Source organism: Anser anser (genome assembly GCF_964211835.1).
Source record: "Anser anser genome assembly, chromosome: 12".
Taxonomy (NCBI): domain Eukaryota; kingdom Metazoa; phylum Chordata; class Aves; order Anseriformes; family Anatidae; genus Anser; species Anser anser.
In genome coordinates, this window is record NC_139733.1 from 20,010,620 (window position 1) to 20,032,407 (window position 21,788).

The 21,788-nt window shown below is 39.5% G+C and overlaps 1 protein-coding gene across 4 annotated transcripts in view; it reads right to left on the minus strand.

Annotated features, from left to right (window-relative positions):
- The window catches only part of SHQ1 (SHQ1, H/ACA ribonucleoprotein assembly factor), a 47,511-nt gene extending 26,358 nt beyond the window's left edge, over positions 1-21,153 (minus strand). The window contains exons 1-11 of one of the 4 annotated variants that reach the window (XM_083795090.1): positions 21,022-21,153; positions 20,250-20,343; positions 19,430-19,612; positions 18,474-18,538; positions 17,534-17,656; positions 16,275-16,429; positions 14,857-14,969; positions 14,445-14,572; positions 7,397-7,551; positions 5,574-5,627; positions 3,508-3,631 (exon numbers count right to left, since the gene is read on the minus strand). In XM_083795090.1, the coding sequence (XP_083651216.1) occupies positions 3,508-3,631; positions 5,574-5,627; positions 7,397-7,551; positions 14,445-14,572; positions 14,857-14,969; positions 16,275-16,429; positions 17,534-17,656; positions 18,474-18,538; positions 19,430-19,572 (1,060 nt within the window). In that variant the 5' untranslated portion in view covers positions 19,573-19,612; positions 20,250-20,343; positions 21,022-21,153. Of the gene's footprint in view, positions 1-3,507; positions 3,632-5,573; positions 5,628-7,396; positions 7,552-14,444; positions 14,573-14,856; positions 14,970-16,274; positions 16,430-17,533; positions 17,657-18,473; positions 18,539-19,429; positions 19,613-20,249; positions 20,344-20,843; positions 20,984-21,021 lie in introns of those variants that run through there. The other 3 variants (XM_083795093.1, XM_083795092.1, XM_083795091.1) reach the window with 3 other exon arrangements.
- Positions 21,154-21,788: the final 635 nt, after the last annotated feature.

Below are 21,788 nucleotides of genomic sequence, written 5' to 3' on the forward strand. Positions count from 1 at the left end.
ACCTAAATACTAACCCACTGTTTTTCTGAGACAAAGGTGGTTTCCTTTCCTGACGTTTAAGAATCATCCCACTGCTGTTGGCCACACGATGAGGACAGTTGCAGCCTCAGAGGAAGAACAGAGAGGCTGAGCACCCAGGGCCGAAGTTCCACAAGTCAGAGCACCCGGCTGCAGATCCCTGGGTTCTGCTGGAGTTCATTGCTACAACAGCTGGCAGGGGGCAGCCCACAGCTTGAGTTGTGCATAGTTTCAGAAATCCAGTTCTTCCCACAGATGACTTTTGAAATTGATATAATTCAACCCCAGCTATTTGCCACTTGATATCAAAACTACTGTTTTTACACAATCATGAAACTCTACTGGCTTTAATACTGAATGTTTAGAAGTAAAATCATCCTTTTATTTTACATTATTTTGCCTATAGCCTGTATTTTTCCATATGTGCAAGAAGGAATATTCACCTGCAGAAACAAACCAAACAGCGCTGTCTCATTAAGCAGAGAGAAGAATGCGATTCTGAAAAACAAGCAAAGGGCTCTTCCCGACCTCTGAATGAAAATCTCCTGGCAATAACTTACCCTGCAGCCAACAGCGATAATTATTTCACCCTAAATCTACGAGCGTTAACTTCTGTGTGGAAAGAGGCAAAGCATATTTTGTGTCACAGAGGATAAATAAGTCCCCTATTTTTAGCTCACAGATGATGGCTTCCAACTCAGCATTAGGCAACGGTGGCACAATGGCAGTAAATACTGACAGAACCAGCTCGTGCCAGGTACTTACTACAAGTCTCCTGAAAAGGGGCTCCATGTATTTCCATAAATGCAGAATACAGATTTTGCTGGAAAAAGCATTGTAGCTAGTACTTGCCACTATTTCATTCTCTTTTTTAATTATCCAAAGAAAAATACAGCACATATCCTAGACAACACTGAAGTTTGAACAGCGGTGCTGAAGTATTTTATGTATTATTGCTAACTAAAACAGAATGAGAAAATCTGCTAAAGACCTTAATATTAATCAGCTTAATGCATTTTGTCTTATGATTAACACTTTGGTGGGAAGTCATAATTCAAATTAAGAAGCGTTGCAACCACATGCAAAGTCCTTAATACCTTAAAAATGAAGTACCCTGTATTTTGGAAGTGATACATCAAGATAGCACCAACATTTAAAAAATAAAATCAAATAGCTTCACATATAACAGTTCAATTCCATCAGAATTCTTTTCTATTACTGAATAAATTCTTCTACTGTGCTCATTTCTTTAGAATACGAGAACTTTTTAAAAGCTGAATATTTCTTTCCTTAATTATTTTGTTAATAGTGGAAAAATTGTACAGAAAAACTTTCAAATAGAAATTACTTTCCTAACATCTGTCTATTAAGTTGCTTCCATTTTATACTTGGACTATTCCTGTCCTGGTACACAAAATTTCAAATCTGCAGCTAAGATTTTGAGCACATTATTAATAAATACATGTATGAACACACCTGAGCCAAATTGCATCCAAAATGACCTGATTTTATTATCAAATACATTATATATCCCATCTTCTGTTACCAGCACCCTGAAAAGAAAACTTAAGGATGTGGTCAACTCAAGCCAGTACTTCCTTGGAGTTAAACACTTGTCCTCTTGCATAGCAAGGAATAGTTTTGTGGTCCTGTTTAACTGCATTCATTACCTGTTAGCTGACAGTCATTTTTACCTGCAGTCATCACACCTGCATTGCAACACAGTGCTGAATCAGGCTGGTGATGATGCATCCCGTGCACCAAACAAGAAGGGTAACAGAGCATTTAATGCTGTCTTTAATTGCTATGCTTTGCACGTTGCATAGTTTGCCCAGTATTCTGTAAAAACAAATCCCTCAAAAGCATGGCTTGACTTCCAGTGAAATCTGGAGGCAAAAACATTCTCATTGAACAAAGAGGTCTCAGCAGTACAAGCACTATCTGCAAACCCATTTCTTCTGACGCTTTTTCCTCTGCCCCACTGACTGCAGACAGGTATTATAGCCATTTTTTAATCTTTCCCAATACTTTGGAAGTTGGCTATTTAAAAAACATAGCACTTTTCACTCTAAACACACACAATAATAGGAAAGTAATAGGAAAGACCAATTTGATGCACAAAACCCAGACTTTTCACAAGAGCCAGTAATAATCACTACGACTCTTACCACCACGCTGCTAACTCGCTAACATCCCTCGCAACAGCCTTACAGCCACACGAAGAAAATCACGTATTTGTGTCGGCCTCCCGGACAGCACCCAGAGATAATCACTGCTTAGGCTCAAGATATCGCCTTCCTCTCTGCTGTTAACAACTCCGGCTGAAACGGGCACAAATCCCTTTTTGTGAGGCTCACACGTGCCTTTCCAGCGCCGCTGAGGCAGCTGGAGCCCCCATCCCAAACCCTTGTTAGGATGCACATCCACGATCTATTCTTCTTTTGGTTACTGATGGGTACACAACTGTGGCTGTGCACAGCTGCACAAGTGAAGCTGGAATAACCGCAGTTTTGAAAGTCTGTCCTTTGGCAAGGAGAGCAGGAATTTAATGTTACATTAGAATTCCTTTCTGTCAAAATCCTAACAGGATTGACAAGGGTTAAATTAAAAGAACTGATCTTCCAAACTATAAATCCTATTAAGGAAGCTGTTCAGATTCATCACTGCAAAACTGTGATCAGCAGAACATGAACTGAACAGGTGGAACAACTGAAGAGGATGCTTTAAAAACTTCCTTTAAATAGAGACAAATCATGGAAGTTATCGGAAATCCTTCTAGTCTTTTTCAACAGGACTTCAGTCAGGCAATTGAACACAAAGAACAACAAAACAGCAGAACTCTTGCTACATTTGTAGCAATAAGTGACTCTGCTTTGAAATATATCAGAAATAAAAACATAAGAAACCTTCAGAATAGGGTCTAAACCAATTATAGTATCTAACCTACCATAAAAAAGCTTTATTAATGGTATTTACTAACAGAAAAAAAAACTTTAAAAACAGAAAAATACAATATAAAGAAAAATATTTTAGAATTCGACATTATGTTAATAATTACAGTAATTTTCTCTGAAGACCTTTTCCCTAAAGCTTTACAAATCACAGTTGGGCTACACTGATTTATTAAGATACTAGCTCTGATCAAAGCTTTTTCTGAGGATGAGATATTCATAACACTTGTGTGGATTCTCTGGTGTGAATAATGTAGCTGAATTTCCCCCCCAACTGCATGCATTATCTGCTGCCTAATTAATGAGGTGCTTCACAGGCTCTTTCCTGGCAAGTACACTAATTGTGTTCCCTTCACCCCCCAGTCCCCTTTTCACAAAGCCAGCAGATGTCCAGGAATGTGGCTATCTATCAAGTTCAGGTGAAACTGGCCAAAAGATTAGGAAGTATTTGTTGTTGTTGTTTTTGTTGTTGTTTTGTTTTGTCTGTGTGGATTTTTTTTTTTAAACAGACATACAGACAATGTGGCTGAACGCTTACCTAGTTGTAGTATCATGACTGTATCATTCAAGGCACGTGTCACCAAGTCAAAATGTCTGTGCAGTGGATAGCAGAGCACTCTTCTTCCAAAACATACCAGAACATCATGAATGTCATAGAAACACTGCATATGTCAATGAAAAATCTGAATTAGTCTGTGTACTTTTCAATACAAAGAACTACTATTTCTTTTTATATATATAAGGAAAAGTTTATACACATAAGGAGAAGTAGCATAGATAAAAAGTAGTTTATGTATTATGCATCTAAAATCTGTACTTTGATAGACACGAAAATCAACATGTTAAATAGAAACAAGACTGTGCAGTTAGTTTGCAGAGCAGAATAACAGAAGTCCTATGCGTTTCAGTGGTTTTGAATTTAAAAAGAGTAAGGAACATTAGAATAAAACGTCTAACTTGAGACTTTGTCATTCTTTAGATTAAAGCAATAAATTCCATCTGCCCCACATTATTATATATATTAAAGGGAAGCTATAAAAAGCCTTTTAAGATTTTTTTTTCTTTTAAGAAAAATTAAAAACACATGATATTAACAAAATACATGTGTACATGTAAGAACTTTAAAAATGATACACGACGCTGCCTTTCATGAAAATTATAGACATTTGAGGCAAGGATAAATATATCTGCCTAGGGAAAGCAGTTCATTGTCCTCCTTTATGAGTGAGGAAGACCTCTAATTTACTCAGACCAGAGGCATTAATGAGTTATTACATACTCTCTTACAAGAGCGATTTCTTTTCCAGCTTTCACTTTTCAAAGACAAAATATTCCATTTATGAATTCAAATAAAAATACCTATTTCACCTTGAATCCACAATTTATTAAAATTAATAAAAGTGCTTTGCTGACAGTGAGCACTTTTTAGTATTATATGACCACCTCAACTCGTTTTTCATTTTAATGACTGCTGATAAGCATTTTAATCATATTTTGTTATTTGAGTCTAAGGTGTGTACACGACAATCAGTTCAAAAATGGCAGTCAGTTCAAACAACCCATAGCTGAGGCAATTTTGTTTACAGATTGATGAAAACACCCGCCTCTACATGGTTTGTATAACAGATACAGTTATTAACAGCTTGGTGCCAGGAGACTGAATTTCCTGGGTGTGAAGTATACTGTTGGCGCAGGCTGCGCCAAGAACTGCTACATGATAGGATGAGCACATGCAGAAAACTCCTTTGCTGTGTTAGGATATGGATCTGAAAACATTCGGGAGTTAAGGCAACCACTATTTTAGCTGCACTCCGTGACTAGCTACCACAGGACACCCAGCCGGACACAAAGGAAGACTGACCGACCTGGAAAATCAGTTGTGAACAGAACGAGTTCTTGTTACCCAATACATCTCTCACCACTACTAGAAGTGGTCATAGGACTGAACCCAAATAGCCTGTTAGAAATCTCATTTTCGATCCCGCAAACTGAGACGTGGCTCAGTAATTTCAGGAACGAGGGAGGGCCAGACCACTCTAGCCCGCTGCCATCATGAGCAGTAAACGTCCGCAGGCCAGGTTATGTCCCTTCCACTCCGAGCTGTGTGACAACTTAATTACAGAGGTCTGTGAGCTTTCAGTAAACAATGTGAAAGCACACAATAGAAAAAAACAGTTTGTTCCCTCCAGTCTATGCTGATTTCAAAGGGCTAGCAAATCCCCACAAGTAATGGGACAACAGTGCTGAAAAGAAGGGATTGAATAAAGCAATATATGTCAACTGGCTAACTTTGCAAGAAATCTGAAACAGAAGCATTCAGATAAGCAGCTTTTTTGTACTGCCTGAGCTCAACTCTTCCACAACAGTCCAGAGCAAGGCCCAGCACCAAGAGGCAGACCAGAGGTCACGCTTGAGCCTCTTGGGGCTACCACTAACTGCGAGCCCAGAGGTCACAATCAATTTCTTCTAATATTTATCAACAAGTGGATAGACAGTTATTTGAGCTTCAATACCGAACAAGTAAGCTTTCCTCAAATGCAACGTACAATGCCAAGAACAAATAATACTGCAAATGTGTAATGTAAAGCAAAAGTTTGAACTCACCTCCAGCCAGCACAATGTTGCACTTAGTTTCCTGACATTCCAAGATGATTCAACCTGATTTTAAGTGGAGACCATAAAACAAATATCATCTAATTCAACATTCAAGACGGCTGGCAAACTATTTAAGATAACATTCCTGCAGCAATTTAAGAACCTTTGTGAACATGAAGGAGTAATTACATTATATGCATTGAAACGGTCACAGGACAGCATTCAAAGTTTTATTGCAGTGCAGATGTTAAAATATCTTAAATGGTTTCTGTATTGGGAATATCTAGCCCATGCACAAAGCCTTTAAAATACAACACCAATCACAGGAAATTATTTTTTGTGGAATTCTGTCCCTTTTCAGCAAGCAACAGAAACGTCAATCTGCACAGTGCATAAATACAGATCAAGCTAAAATGCCTTGTTTCATGAAAACAGCTCAAGACTTCTGGCTTTCAGAGGGTGTCCTAAAGCCAGCAGTACACATAAAATGTCATTATTCTTAAGATGTGGCAGTTTTGTAATATTTTTGTGGTAGCGTGGTCTAGGGGGATGATTATGGCTAAAAGCCAGGAAGCCTTCAACTATAACCCTGACTCTCGCAAAGATTTGTGTGGCCTGAATGTCTTAGTCTTCCTATAAAGAGAAATGAGACAGAATGTGTTTTCTGCATATACCATATATGACTATTGCAAAGCTCAATGAAGATTTGTGCATGTGTTCCTCACACATATGCATCTTTGTGCAACATCAACAAACGATACAGGAGTCATGCGATTACTCTGTTCAATAGGCAGGTCTGCACAGTTCTGCCTGCAATTCTAAAATCCATGCTTCACAATTCAGTCTGATTAAAACAGAATGGTTTTGATTATATGTTGCAGTATTTTGATTAAAAGCATACAGAAAGCATCTCCTTGGTTAGTATCAGCAGAGGAGATGTTAACATTTTTATCTGGAAAGCAGGTCCATTTTAAAAAGACAAGTTTTCCAAAGAACTGCACAGAATCCATACTAAACTTCTGTTATTTTCTTCCTTCTTTATACCCTACAAAAAGCCTAGGATACAAAACACAAAATAAAGCTGGCTGCTGTTCTGCGCAAGAGACAGAAACACCAGAATACTGAAAATGGAAACCGCCTTCCTACTTCCCCCCAGGATTTGAATACTGGAGAAAAAAAACTTTGTTGTTGTTTTGTTTTTAAATGTGTATTGATTTTAAGATTTTAAATGCCTAATAACAGTTTCAAGAGTGCCTCAAACATTTTTCATACTCACTGCAAAAGCTTAAAAATAAAAATGAATCAGTCTAAAAAAATTCATTTTTGTTAAAAGCACGTACTGATTGCCTATATAAAACACTGAATTCATAGTCTCAATCCTACAGACTTAATGATTTTCCATACTTTTTCAGAATCCAAATCAGCATACATATCTATTATGAAACTGTCAAAAAAAATCTGAAGAACCGTCTATATAGGAATGCTTTCATGAAATCCACGTTTACATAAACAAGACACATCACAAATCAGAACCAAAGGGAAGTATCTGTAGTCTCCCACATCTCCTTCCACTTTGCTCCCAAAGCTAAAATTCTGCTCCTGAAGAAGTATTTAGAAATTGCAATAATCCCTAATTGCATCCCAACAGCTCAATCTAGAGATGGAATGTCTTTCGTTGTAACTTAGTCAATTATGTGTTTTTAAACACTTGGAACCAAGTTCACTTTGAAAGTTAAGTTTTCCAAACAACAGAACAGGGTCTGGTAACAGGTTACTAAGAGATATTACACTTCCTTTTTTCTTTTCTTTTTTTTTTTTTTTTAATTACTTACATTTTGGTCTCCTTCATTGACACAGATGTCATAGCAATATGCCAGAAGGATATCAATTAAGCTCAGATACACGTGATGACGGCTTCTTTTATCCAGAAGATAGGATTTATTTGTGAACCTTCTCAGCTGCTCTTTCTCTTCTTCAGTGAAGACAACTACATAAAGTAAAAGGATAATTGATTATGAATTTAAAGCTGACACTTTGATTTAACGGGTGGTAACACTATTTCGACAGTATCTTTAAAAAGAAGCATTACTACTCACAAGTCACTCATCACTCAAGAAAAAGCCTAAATCATTCTTTATTATGTATTAAACTCTGATATACTCTTTGCAAAGTGACGTTCCAGCCCTGGAAAGGATTGCATGTATACACCAGCAATTTTGAAGCCCTCAGAAAGCACCAAGGATTTCCGTGGATGCACTGGTAACTCGCATAGCGGTAAATGCATAATCGGGACCTCGAGAAATTTTAATTTACTAAGTCCATGTTGTATGGGATAAGAACACAGAAGAAAACAAGTGTTTTTTCTTTTTTAGGAAAGCATAAGAACTAAATAAATAGGGAAGGAAGAAAGGAAAGATACAATTTTGTATTTCTAAACATCAAATTTTGACTCAGGACCTAGATATAGGATTTAGGAGCATCATTTACACTGTCTGATAATATCCTCCTGGTGTTTAAGGAAGATCAAAGAAAGATGAAATCCTATGCCACTGATGGCAGTATGAAAGCTACAATTCCTTCCAACGAGCTATGGTTTCCACTGCCAGTGACCATCGCATTTTGCTCACCTTCAGCGTACCTCATTTAGTTAAGAACAGCTATACTGAGCCAAGGCAGGGAACCACCTCACCCAGCACCTTCTCTTTGGGACGCACAAAGAGGAAGGCACCACCACAGCAGTCATGCTGCGATAATGCATCAAAATATTTCTCTAGGGATCTGTGGTGCAGGCACGGATAGCTGAAATAGCATACTGAATGGCAAACTTCCTGAAGAGTACTTCAAGCACTTCAGAAAGGATGTCAAAATTACCTTGAAATAACAGCACAGATTAAGGAGATAACTGACTAAAAGCCATCTCTGCACAAACTCAAAGTACACTGAGAAGTCATTTAGTAAAATTAAAACAGCTAGAAGCCTGAGCTAAGAGACTTTCATCCAGGCAGCATGGAGCGCAGGCGTTCCATGTCAACAGGCTCTGATTTACTGAGTCGGATGGATGCGGCGGACACATTTTGGTCACACCACAAGAGAAAGTTACAGACACAAAGCGACTTGACAGGAGAAAGCTGTGTTACCAGCTGATGCTCCGTTGCATTGCAGAAGCCCCACTCCGCTATTTTTGCGAGTACCGGCAAAACTGGAACCAGCCTGAGTTTAAAGATGCTATTCATTTAGGGAGATTTCTGAGAAGATGGGTACAAGCCTAATGCAGCGCTCTAGTTACACCTTCATAACAAGCCCTAAGTGCAAGGGTTGATACATCATGTGCCCCTTAGTTTACTGAATTTGATTTATTTGAGGAAAGGAGAAAAAACAACACCTTACAATATTAAAATCTCTCTTCAATTATTCTTTTACCACCTCTCTTTTGAGTCACCGTGTTCTGCCATACTTAGCTAGGGGCAGAGAGAGGCTGCAAGCAAAACATTCAAACGCCGAAACAAAAAGCAATTGTTGGTCAACACACCAGGATCGGGGGGTGATACTGGCTAGTAGGTTCAGCACCCTGATAAAACACCTGGAGTCCCAGGTAGCCAGGCACCAGTCAAGAGGGGAAAGGTCAGCTTCTGCAGCTCTCCAAGGCAGATCCTCAAATATTAGTGAGCTGCCATCTTCCACCAGCTTCATTAGCACTAACAACTTGACCTCATAACCCAGCAATTCCCACCTCTACTCCCTATTTTCCACATCACCATTTACCTCTAGAATCCTTAAGCCACTAACAATCCTGTCTCCACAACCTTACCTGTAATTTTACCACCCTGAATTTTCTGTGGACTTTCTCACAGCTGTCAACAGTGTGAGCCAAGGTTACGAGGCTGGGACATATCAGAGCCCTGGACCCTTGGAACACAAATAAATCCCTCGGGAGAGCTTACAACGCAGCTTAGAGAGAGAAGAGGTTACAATTCCTGGTAAAACATGTTTCTTTTTACATCCCTTACTCATTTCTCTATTGTAAGGATGATGATCACAAAGATGCTTAGAGACGTTTCTCCTCCAATAATTTATACAATCCACATTCTCAGAGATGTTACCCCTCTGCAAGACATGTGAACTTCTTCATCCAAAGAGCTTTCTACAAGACTTCTAATTTTATGACTGTTTTGAAACAAATGTTTGTGATACCAAAGGCACATACATATGCACACACCTCGTATTCAGGCATCAAATTACAAATTAAGAAAAACATTTTTGAATGTTTCTTCTTTATGAACTTTTTAAACGTTTCTATCAGCTTCATAACCATGAAATACTTGATTTAAATTCCTATGGAAACTTCTTTATGAGCTAAAACATTTCTCTGGAGCCAAGCCAGTCTCCATTTATTTACAAGCTCCCACAAAAAAATTCCAGCTTTTATGTCATCTTAAGAAAGCCGATCTCTTCCATTTGCTATGATCTAGTACAAAATGACAATTTAGTGAGACTGTGGCAATTCGACTGTTTTCCCATTAATGCCATGCAGCTCAGTATTATCCCCTAAATCACCAATATAGATGGCACATCTATATTCTATCAGCAAATTTCTTGGCAAGTTCTTAAAATGCATTGATTGTTCAGCGAGTCACCTCCATCATTCATATTAAAATTATCCATAAAACCATATGTGCAATGTTGTAGCACACTGGAAAAAAATTAGTTTCTGAAAAACACAGCATAAAACCATTCTGAAAGTTGCTACAGTAGGGTGGGTTTAATGAGGTATCACAACAGGGTGTTTACAGTTAGGAGATCCAATTGGGAAGAAAAAAGGCATTTCCAATTTCAGCAAGCCTTCTACAAAAAACCCTCTCCTGGAGTAGAACATAATTTATTATTAATAGCATATGCAAGTGGCACTTTCATCCTGAAGAAAAACAGAAAACAGCAGAGGTGAAACTAAAGCTAAAGGAGCAAAAGAAATTCTGAATGAAAAAAAAAAGCAAAAAAGCCCAAGTCTGTAAGCAAAGACTCCCATGTCAGATCACATTCATAAAGCTTAAAATGACTTCCAGGGACTACAGTAGTAAAGCAGTTTGTTACAAAGAAACTAAAGATTCTCATGCTTTGAAAGAATTATATCACAGAATACAATTTCTGCTGGATGCAAGACACTTACCCCAGCACTCTCCGATTTCTAGGTCCATCTCACTGTGCTTGCTACAATTAGCAGCCAAGATAGACGTGCATTGGGATCACTTCTGTTCACCTCTAAATGCTCACTACATTGAGTACCGGACCTACCACTGAGAACTCACCTTCCACTGTTCTTGATCAGTGACTTAACGACTACAAGTGGACATTTGTCTCACAGCTTACGACAGCTACCAACGAGATACCTCTCATCCAGGTTAAGAAACAGCCCACCACTGACAGCAAACATTTTTAGTTCTACTATTGAATACTTGCTAGATTCCCTAGAATCCACATTCCAGAGGTATATGTAAAATGTCAACAATGGTTCTAAGTAGAAAGCAAAGAAATTGTGAATTCTGTGAATTTCATGCAACATGAGTCTTCTCTTCCTCTAAAATGCAAACTCTCTTGAAGCATTTTAACATATACAACTGGACCATAAACACGGAAAAAAGTCTACTAGACAAGAGCAAAGAAGCAACAAGACTAGACAAATCCCAAAGGTAAATGCTACAAGATGTTCATTAACTTAGTTACTGCAAAGTACCAGGTGTTCTTAATAAAATTTCTCTCTGGAGAAAATACTTGAAGTTTACAAATAAAGATCTATCAATTCCTTAAGGATCTTGAAGAATAAATTATCCAGGCCTAAAACTAATTATTAACATGTCAAAACCATCACCTACTTTGTTTTCCTAATTCAAAAATACAAGTGTATAGTACAAGGTAAGCAGAACAAGTAAAATCATAATTACATTTTCTGCTATATTAAGCCTGTGTTTTGTCCATTGGCATTACCAATGTTTTATCTAACGATGCCTCCACAACAATCCATATTCGCTTTCTGAAGAGCGGCATCTGCTACTATTTATCAAATCCTAAATTTGCAACTTAACTTTGATTTTAAAGCATTTTATGTTTGTCACTGCCAAAATCATACCTCCTCCTGCTGCAACAGGACTGTGTATTCATACACACACATCTAAATGAATCGTGCAAATTAATCTCATGAACAAACCTACTGCTATACTGAGACTACCCTCACTTTTTTAATCACTTCATTTACTTATTTTAAACTACCATTTCTCATTAACACATTTCAAATTGCTCCTCAGTACCCAACTGTCAGTGAAGTACAATTTAATCTCTAAACAGGACGATAAGGGTGCTTTCTTACTGTGTGGTACTGAGATAACGTGCTACCTAGAGAGAGCCAACTCAGTGGTCAGACTCGCAGAACCATAGAGCAGTCTAGGTCAGACAGGACTTCTGGAAATCAGCTGCTCCAGCCTTCAGCCCATGGTAGCACACCTATTCTGAGTTGTAAACAGCTTTAAACACCATAAAACTTGTAGTCTCTTGGCAAGCCGTATGCATGGAAGTACCTCACCCTCTCAGCTGCTGTTCAGAGGCTTCTTACTAGAAGCACCATCTAATACCAGCGACCGTCTCCGCATCCTTCTAGGTACGTAACACACCTTGGCGGAATGCAGTCAGATTTCCCCCCCACTTCTAATGGAAATGATGCAAAGTTTCTCAAGTAGTAAAGAAGGTCCTTTACTCAGCACAGTCCTTATTTCTTCTACGTGTGTTTTCTGCGTCGTTTCCATTTACTCAACATGCATACTAGGAAACATATTAATGCGGATATGCAATCAAATCGCAACCAGTTTGTGAGAATTCCTGGATCTGTAACCCAGATAAACCAGATGTGTAACCCAGATTATCCAATCCCTTTGACTGGATAAACCATAAGAGCAATACAAGAATGTTTTAATCCTCCTATTGATCATCAGATTCCAGATCAAATGGCCTGGACCCCCTCCTGCCCTTATTTCCACATAAGAGAACTTCAAGTGGAACCTGTACTCCCTCTCATGGTGGTTTCTTTTACCACAACTCATTCCGGTTTAGCAGCCTCCGATGGCTTCAGATCCCCGTTCTGCTGCCTGCCATCGCTAGCTGCTGTTGCCATCCAAACTCTGTTACCAGAACAGAGCTCTCAGCTGGAGGGCACATGGGACCTGTTGTCATTACCTAGCCCAAACACCAGATGGACACTTATGTTATTCAAATTTACTCAAGATCCTCAAAACTACATGAGCCTCTTCACTCTGCCATATGAAGGCCACACTAAGCTTTTTCTGATCATCCTTATTACAAAAAAAGGCTGTTTTAACAAATGCTTTAGAGAAAAGATGAGCCTTTGTGAAGTCCCATTTTCTGTATAACTTTCCTTAGCAGGCTCGCCAGGCTTTTGTGCAGCTTCTGTATTGTTGCTTCCCCTGAAGTCCGAGAACGCTATACATGTGGTTTTTTTTTTTTTAGAACTTCAATTTGGAATAAAAAAATTATTCTTTATCAATAAAATCATCCAGCAGCTCTTCATTTTCATTATACTCCTTTACACAAACATTATCAATATTTCATTCACGAAGGAGAGAATGGGTAAAAACAAACAAAAGAACTCCTCATTATTCTATTTTCAAGCCTCTTGTACCTTTGTCCAACGCCTTTTAAATCAAACGCTTACGGTGGATATAATTAATTTCTGGTTTCAAAGGCTGAAGAGAGATCAGTAATGAAGATCAGATTACATTTGCAGTAAAATACACAGCATTTACCCAAATTCCATTGTTCTACCCCTGTAGAAAATGTGAAAGTGCAGGTATTATTAGCGCGCTAATATTTTATTTGTTACAGAACCTCTGCTAAAGGGATTATCGTTATCCGCTTCAGAAACACAGGATTTTCATACTACAGAGGAAATGAGGAAAGGACAATAAAAGAATATGCATAATAGTAACTTGTAATAGTCTCTACAATCATTGTGTTCAGAAAGGTAATCTCAGTTATCTGTTAACAGTACTGTTACAAGGTCATCTATTTAGCTTCTAAACCAACACAAAGATTTTCCCTTGAAAAAAAAGTCTCTCGGAACCATAAAAACAGTTAAGTAATAAGTACCATGAACGTCTGTGGCACTGTATAAATGAAACATCCCACAGAAAACATGACCATCAAAGAGAGATAAGGGCTAGGAGTCTTCCACAACTGCTTGTTGGAAAACTTGCTGTGAAGTGTCTGCACCACATTTTTAAGTGGGCGCAAAATACAGTTTAGACTATCTCTTCTTTCAAAACACAACTAGAAAAGGGGAACAATTACCTGAAAAATCGGAAAAGCACCAGCAACAAACAAGTGACTCACGTTCTAACTAATACAATGACAACACAAAGACAGGCTTCATTTGAGTGCAGACACTGTGACTTGCTGACTGTGGCAGCTCCTTTAAAATCTTGAAAAGTCCCAGCATACTCTTAAAAGGAAACTTTTTTTTCTGCACATACCTGAAATTCTAAGATGGCCTTTAAGAACAGTTAATTCCCAAATTTATTATGGAGACCAAAACCAGATCACACACTACACTCCACAAACTAACAGGTAAATGCTTTAAACGAAATGACTGCTTTATAATGTACTGTGAACTGCTCCACATACAACTCTTGCCGATTTCAGTATACAACCGTCCTTCAACGAAGCAAGACAGTAACAGAATACTTGTCTGCCAGACCAAAAATTGTAGGCTAACACCATACTTTTTCCTTTAAGGATGATAACCTAGAACATAACAAGGCTTCACAGCAATTATTCTGTAATAGGTGCGTACATACACATATATATATAAAACGCCCTCACCTAATGTATTGCTGTCGTGTTTCTGATGACTTTTTCCCTGCAAGGCTGTCATTTTTTCATGAGCCTCAACCCACCACGGTTTGTATTTCAAAACATGCTGAATAGCTTCATCTTCAAAAGAGTCAGCTCTGGGGAAAAAAAAAAAGTCATAGTACACGATTGGCTTTCTGGGCTGCAAGGGCACACACTGCCAGCTCAAGCCAAGCTTCTCATCAACCAACACCCCCGTGTCCTTCTCCTCAGGGCTGCTCTCAGTAACATCCACCGAGGCCTACTGTGATGAGACAAAGGGGCAGATAAGAAGCAAAGCTATTATTTCCACAAGTGTTCTTAAAACCAAGCACCCAGAGAAGAAGTGAGTATTTCAATTGAGATACTTTTACTTGACCAGGTAAAATAAATCAGTACTCACAGGTAATGATCAGGATCGAACTTGGCAGCTTCTGCTGCCAGGCGTTTCTTCCTACGTTCACATACTGGAGTTTTGTCTGGATCCTTAATGTCTACAACATCACTGAGTTCATCCTGAAAACGCATCAATAGTGAGATGACAAAGCTGCAGATACAATGTGCAAGATTCATTCAGTAAAAGTTTATGAAGGATGCTTATAAGCATTACAGGGTAAAGCCTAGATGCTGTCCAACCTCCCTTTCAAGTCTTTCAAATCCAGGCTCTGCTATGCAAATAAAACGTCAAAATTCCAACAAGTTACAATTATAACAAATTCTAAGGAGCTTCAAATACTATGAGTTCTATTAATGCCTTTTTATCATCGGGCAGACAGGTTATTTTGCAGTATGATGACAATTGTAATGTTTAACAAAAGCACACAACCACAAGAAGGCAAGATAAAAATCACAGATATTGTTCTTGTGACTCTTGAGATTACTGCTACACTCTGAAGTGGCCATACATTAATTAACAGGCAATTGTAGTGCCCTTTTAAATATCATTAAGCAGTGGCACTTTAATGCTGATGGGAAATGTACTTCAGAAATTTCATGGTAATAAACCAGTGGATATATCTGAACAGAACGCAAATACTTTCTCCGCAAATAGCAATCATTCTGCTCCAAGGCCTTAAAATCCTACAATTCATGCAGTAGTAACTTACACTTATATGATTTAAACACCTACTGCCAAAATTGCTTGGTGTAAGAACTTAAGCAGAACATTAAAAAGAAATAAATTATCAACTACTACTTGAATAAAAGCTTTGTACACTATGAAAGGTATTCTCCTACCTTGCACGTTACTGGGTGTAGATTACCTTCCATCTATTCATGAAATAAAAGAACTTCTGAATGTACAATAGCAAAGTAACCACATTTTAGAACTTCTGCCCTGCCAACTAATCCACAAAAGAAAGTTCCAGCGCATCAGCATAACCCTAGTAAATCTAACAGATACCAGGTGGGCTATCACCTTGAAGAATCACGATCTCAACCAATAAATACCACCTAGTTATATTTCAATTTATTTTATTCAACATAGTAGATAGCTAGGCATTGCCCTCTTCATGAAATATTTTACAAGTCTAACAGTAGAAGGGCTTCACTCTGCATTTTTTTAAATCTAAATATTTATTCAATTAAAAAAAATCACCTATTATGAAATAACTCTGATACACAATTAACTCACTCAAGCATCTCTATTTTCGCTGAAAAACAAAGATCTATCTGTACTATTACATGCAAGGGCATGTCTCAGAATGGGACAATGGAGATCTGTTACCTAACAATCCCCTCCTGACTATGGAATGAGCCAGAAAGTCTATCCAACAGGAAAGCTACCTGGAACTTTTGTTAGAAAATTAAAAACGCATCTACCTGCAGCCGCTGGAACACCCCCGAACGCAAATTCCCAAATCCATAGCAGTACTGTAGTGGTGGAAAGCTTTCTGCAGTTTCTTCATAAGGGGTCTGCTCTATTTCCCATTCAAATTCTTCTTCCTCCTCCTCCTCAGACAAAGCAGCAGAGGCACCTGCATATATTGCATGGTCAAAGGAAAAAAATTATTGTGTAGGAAGTGTATATGACTTAAAAGAAAGGCAAACACCAATAACAAAATAAGCATTTTTCATTGTTACGTCTTTAAGAAATGTTTTACTACACTGGGTCAGCTGTAACTTCCAGAAAAACAAAGAGGGGAAAAAACAGAGGCAGCAGACAGAGACAAACGTGAACAGCACAACTCCAAATCTCCCCTTATTTTATCCAGTTGACTGAGAGCATCCTGAGAACTTCCCTACCAAATAAACCAATCAGTTTGAATTAAAATTAGCTGTAACAGACTAGATTCATAGATAACAAGGCAAAAAGACAAAGATTAGGAAAAAGCTTCTTTTTTTTTCTGTTGATGCAACGCACAAATTCCCAAATATGGATGTTCAGAATTTGTGAGGTTTCATTGGACTTCTTGTGCCGCTATCCCCAAAGGGCGGTCTTCCAAAAAATTATCACTCTTGTCACCTGGAACCTGCAAAAGTATCGCTTTCACACACAAGCCCCATTTTTTTTTCCAATTGCATCATAAGGTTGAAGGGTGGCATGTGCCTATATCACAGTTCACACTGGACTACACTGCCTCTATCACAAAGGATTTTAGTGAACAAAGAAAAAAAGACATTCACTGGACACTAAAGTGTTTCAGACAAGCAGATGATTAGACCAATAATCACAGATCCTGCTCTAGATTCAACAAATTTCAAAAATGGAGATGAGGAAAACTAAAGCTTTTTGAGTACACTCACTCAAAGTCTGAAATCATTGTTCCACTGTATACAGCCACTAGAGGGGTACAAAGATCTACAGAGGATTAGCAGATAGTAAACACATTTTAAAAAATGTGATCACAACTAAGCCTACAGATACATCACTAACTCCTCAACTCAAGACATTCCTTTCAATACTTACTAGTAATTCCAGTCTCATTCATACTCTGCTTGTACCTTGGACTAGGTAAGAGTAGAAATACTCTTTTATATATATATATATATATATATAAAATAAATATAGGTAGATCTATTTTCCTAACTATTTTATTATGTATCTGTATCGATAATATAACTAAGACTTTTTGTCTTACCTATCTCCTCCACTAAATGTTTTGCTGATCTTGATTTTTTTGGTGCTAAAAGGGATGTCACCATATCCAGTCCTTCAAAATACTGCCCAGGACTCTCCTTAGGTAATCGAATTGTCAAGGTCCCTTAAAGGAAAGTCAGAATATAGTTATGATATTAAAATAACCATGACAAACAAAAAATGTGCATTTTTCCTCTAATGGAAAAGGCTCACAGAAATTGGGATACATGCAGGTAGCATTTTATTGTGCATCTATCTCTGTGCACGTTTTTAAACACCCCTAACAAGTTTCACAGAAATCAAAGATTTTTATGATAAAGCACGGAAGAGAATATTTAATGAGTTGCAGTCTCTTGACTCACATTGCATAACACACCAACAGAAAACAAGCTTGAGTTTATTCTGAATCCTTCCACCAATCAAGTCATCAACGGATCATAGGAAGCTATTCAACATTCTGATTATTGTTCCGAGTCAGTACATAATGAAGGCTTTGCAAGCCTTTTGTTTATGAATGAGTTTATTCCAAAAGGTAAATACTGTTTTCCAGAAACACCATCCACCCGTCCACCTTAAGAGACTGTTATGAGACTGTCTCAGGATTATCTCATTTGTACTTAGTACTATCTGACTTCACTGCGGATTTGCTAGAATAATGATCTTTGTACAATGGCATGTCTGGCCCCTATGGGCTTGAAGGGAACTTGTACGTATTTTTTTCATTATTAGGACAGTTACGGAATGTCTTTTGTGCTTCATGATAGCTTAAGTACAGCAAATCCCCAGCAATTTTTTTTAATACCACATAACATAGGAGAAGCTTTGAATTTTTTTACATTATCATATACTTCGCTAAATGCAATGCCAGTGCAAGGAAGTATAAGTTACTGGAGAGTTAGTAGCATTCTTAACAACAAATATACTAAGAACATTAAGCGTACGTTTGTCTGCATTGTAAGATGCTTTTTCTCTGCCATCTTCCACAATTCTTCCAGGAAGCGTCAACCTGTGGGCAAGAAGTGAGATGATGACTGAATGCCCGACTAATTCTGCAACTTAACATCTCAGCACACAGACGCGTAAGGCACATTCCAAAAGCAGCACAAACAATTGAACTACATGACTCCTCTTGATACTAACAGAAGCCATGAAGCTAAATCCCTGTGAAGTTCAGGGTCACAGCCACCACAGAGACGAACAACATCCTTGGCATTACACGCAGCATTTGGAAGATTCTGTAATTTAAAAATTCCAAGCTAATCCACAGTGACTTGACACGAGGTAACTAATTCACTGCATTCTACCAATCTACTAAGACCCCTTGTGGTCTGCTAACATGTATTGGGGAAGCTTATCCAAGAACACAGGAAACAGAAAACAAGAAGGGTTAACAACTCTCATCAGCTCTTACATGCCAAAGGTTCCCTTAGTAATTCCATACTGAGATTGCCTGTTGTTCCTTTTCTGCAGCATAGCGGGGAACTTGCAAGCTGTAGACTGGAACATCACTTCCTACCACCTGTACTCACATGACTTTTCTCCTTATGTTATTAGGCATCAAAATACATTCTTCATCAAATATATTGTACCTGGCTCTCTATCACTTACATGCATCCAAAGAACTGTGTTGTCATTTTACAACTAAAGCGCTATTGTAGGATAAACTCAGCAAAGCAGTTATTTAAGTTCCTTTTAAGGTGACTTAATGTCTGGAAAGAAAGAGGACGGATCCATAAAAACAATTCCTTCCAAAAAGATGGGCTGCCCAAAGTCAAGAATGTCAGAGCTGTAGATAAAGAATGATCTGAAATACCCCACATGAAGTTCATTTTCTACTGACTTTTATATATTTGATGAAGCCCAAAGTTTTTTTTTTTTAAATGTTTCCACTACTTGCCTGAGAAAGTAAGGCTTAGAATAAAATTTAAAATCTTCCCCTTCAAAATACAAGTCGAACTCTGAAGCTCTCGCATAAGGTACTTCAATGATTATTGTAAGAAAATCCGGATCCTGGCTCAGCTCAAAAGCTGGAGTTATCATGGTGAATGCCGCAGGCAAAGCGACCACTGACTATACGGCCCTATCAAAACAGGAAAACAAGAAAAGGTTAATATGTTGTAGTTTCCATTTTATGACAGTAAATAGAGTCTCTTGAAAATTCTGAAAAACATTTCAGATTCTCACAGAATTATCTTCTACATACTCAAGAAAACAGCAACAAAAAATGTGTTCCTATCAAGGGTATGAAGGTACCATCATGCTGCACCATAACGAAAACTTATCATAAAAGAACGCAAACATTTGGAGCGCACAAAAGTACTTACTACATTCGTCATAAAAAGCACACCAAGTTCAGTCCTCAAACTTGACAATTTCTTGCAACCGTCGTTTACTATTTCACAGTGAACTGACCATAAACCACGATTAAAAACGTTGAAAAACAGCAGTATTTTATAACAACTACAGCTGTACTTTACAGTGGCACGCACGCAAGCCAGAACACAAGCAACAGACTGAGTACACCCCACAGAGATCTGAGCGCACACCCTGAGCGTACTGCCCTTCGTGCCACATTTACCACACAGGCCACGGGGTCTGCACGTGCAGGGCAAGTCAGGGGTGCTCCTGCACAGTGGACTCGGCCACGAGAGGTGTCTCAGCAACACAAGCAACTGACAGCCTCGGGATTTCCTCACGTCCAAGGCAAGCACACTTACTATTTTGATCAGTTCGCAGTTTTCCGATCAGTTTCAGCAATCCTGAGGAAGCAGCTCAACGTCAGTTCCTCCTGAAGATTCAGCCAAAGACCACCTGAATACAACAAGTTGCACGGAATTAAGTTACCTGTACTTGGCATCTCCTTCAGTGAGTGTTTTTAAGGTTTAAATCGTCATCTAACAGTATCAGATGTGTGTTTGTACATGGGCGAGTAAATATCTTGAACGAGAGAACGACTTTACAAAGTACTACCCATCTGATATATACAACCTGTCTCACCCTTCGAAAGCTTCCTTATGCAGGATATTTTTTTTAGGTTTATTTTAGAATACGGTTGTAATTAAAAAAAAATACCTAAAAAAGAAAAAAAAGCGGAGCACCACCTGGAAAATGCGGCTCCCCCCGTGCCACCCCCAAGCCCCAGCCGCCGGCCCCCCCCACACCACCCCATCCCCAGCAGCGCCTGCTCCAACTTAACGCCGGGTTTTCCCGAATAACTAAGTTTCCCAGCCTTTTCTCCTTTTTTTAAAACAAAAACAAAACAAAACACACAACCCGGCCCTGCTGCGCACGTGAACAGTTGCCTATCGCACCTCTCCCCCGGGGCGCCGCACGGGACCCGCCCGCCCGCCCGGCTCCCGCAGCCGCCTCAGGAGGCGAGGGCTCGGCCGGGGGCCAGCTGCAGCCCGGGGGCAGAGCCCGGCGACCGCCCCCGGGGCACCGCCGGAGGGACGGGACTAGGCACGACGAGGCCGTGCCGCCGCCACTCACCATGCCCGAGGCCGCCTGTGCCGAGCTGTGGCGGCAGCGCATGTGCGGGCCCGGGCGGCAGCTCCGCCTTCAGGGGCGGCCTCGCACAGAACCGGCCCGCCCAGGCCCCACAAGCCCGGCCCTCACAGGGCTGTCCTCCCCAGGCCGCCTCCGAACCGCTGCCCGCCCTCGGAGGAGGGCGCTGGAAGGGATGCGAGGGCTCCCATGCTGGCCCTGGGCTCGGTTTTCCCCTCACAGCATGGCGCGGGCTCTTCCCCCCTCGGTTCTCCGTAGAGAAGCCACGGCACTGACTGTGGTGATTTGGTGCCTCTGGCGTCCTGGTTCTGGGGTTGTGTAAACGGTCTCAACAACTGAAAGCAGTATTTGATGTTGTTAAGGCCCTAAGCATCAACTACTGTCACCGCAAGCCTTAGAAACGTGGCAAAATCCTCAGAGGATGGGGTGCTGTGGGGGGAAGGCTGCCCCCATCACCCCAGCACTTTCCTCTGATCACGGCAGGGATAGCTGAAAGTGTTGGCATCGGACGTGGTCAGATACTGATCCTTAAATACAACAGACTGCTGAAAGTAAATCCAGTGCCACGGCTCAGAATACAACTGCTTGTATGTATAAGTACAGCACCTAGTGAGAAGAAATACCTCTGGAGAGAGGGAAGCCGAGAAGTGAGTAGGAATGGAAGGTTCGGGCCTAATGTAATTCGAGTTAAGGTATTAAGGATAAAGTGATTTCAAAAGCTGAAATGCAGAGCAGCGCAGGGGAGCAGGAAA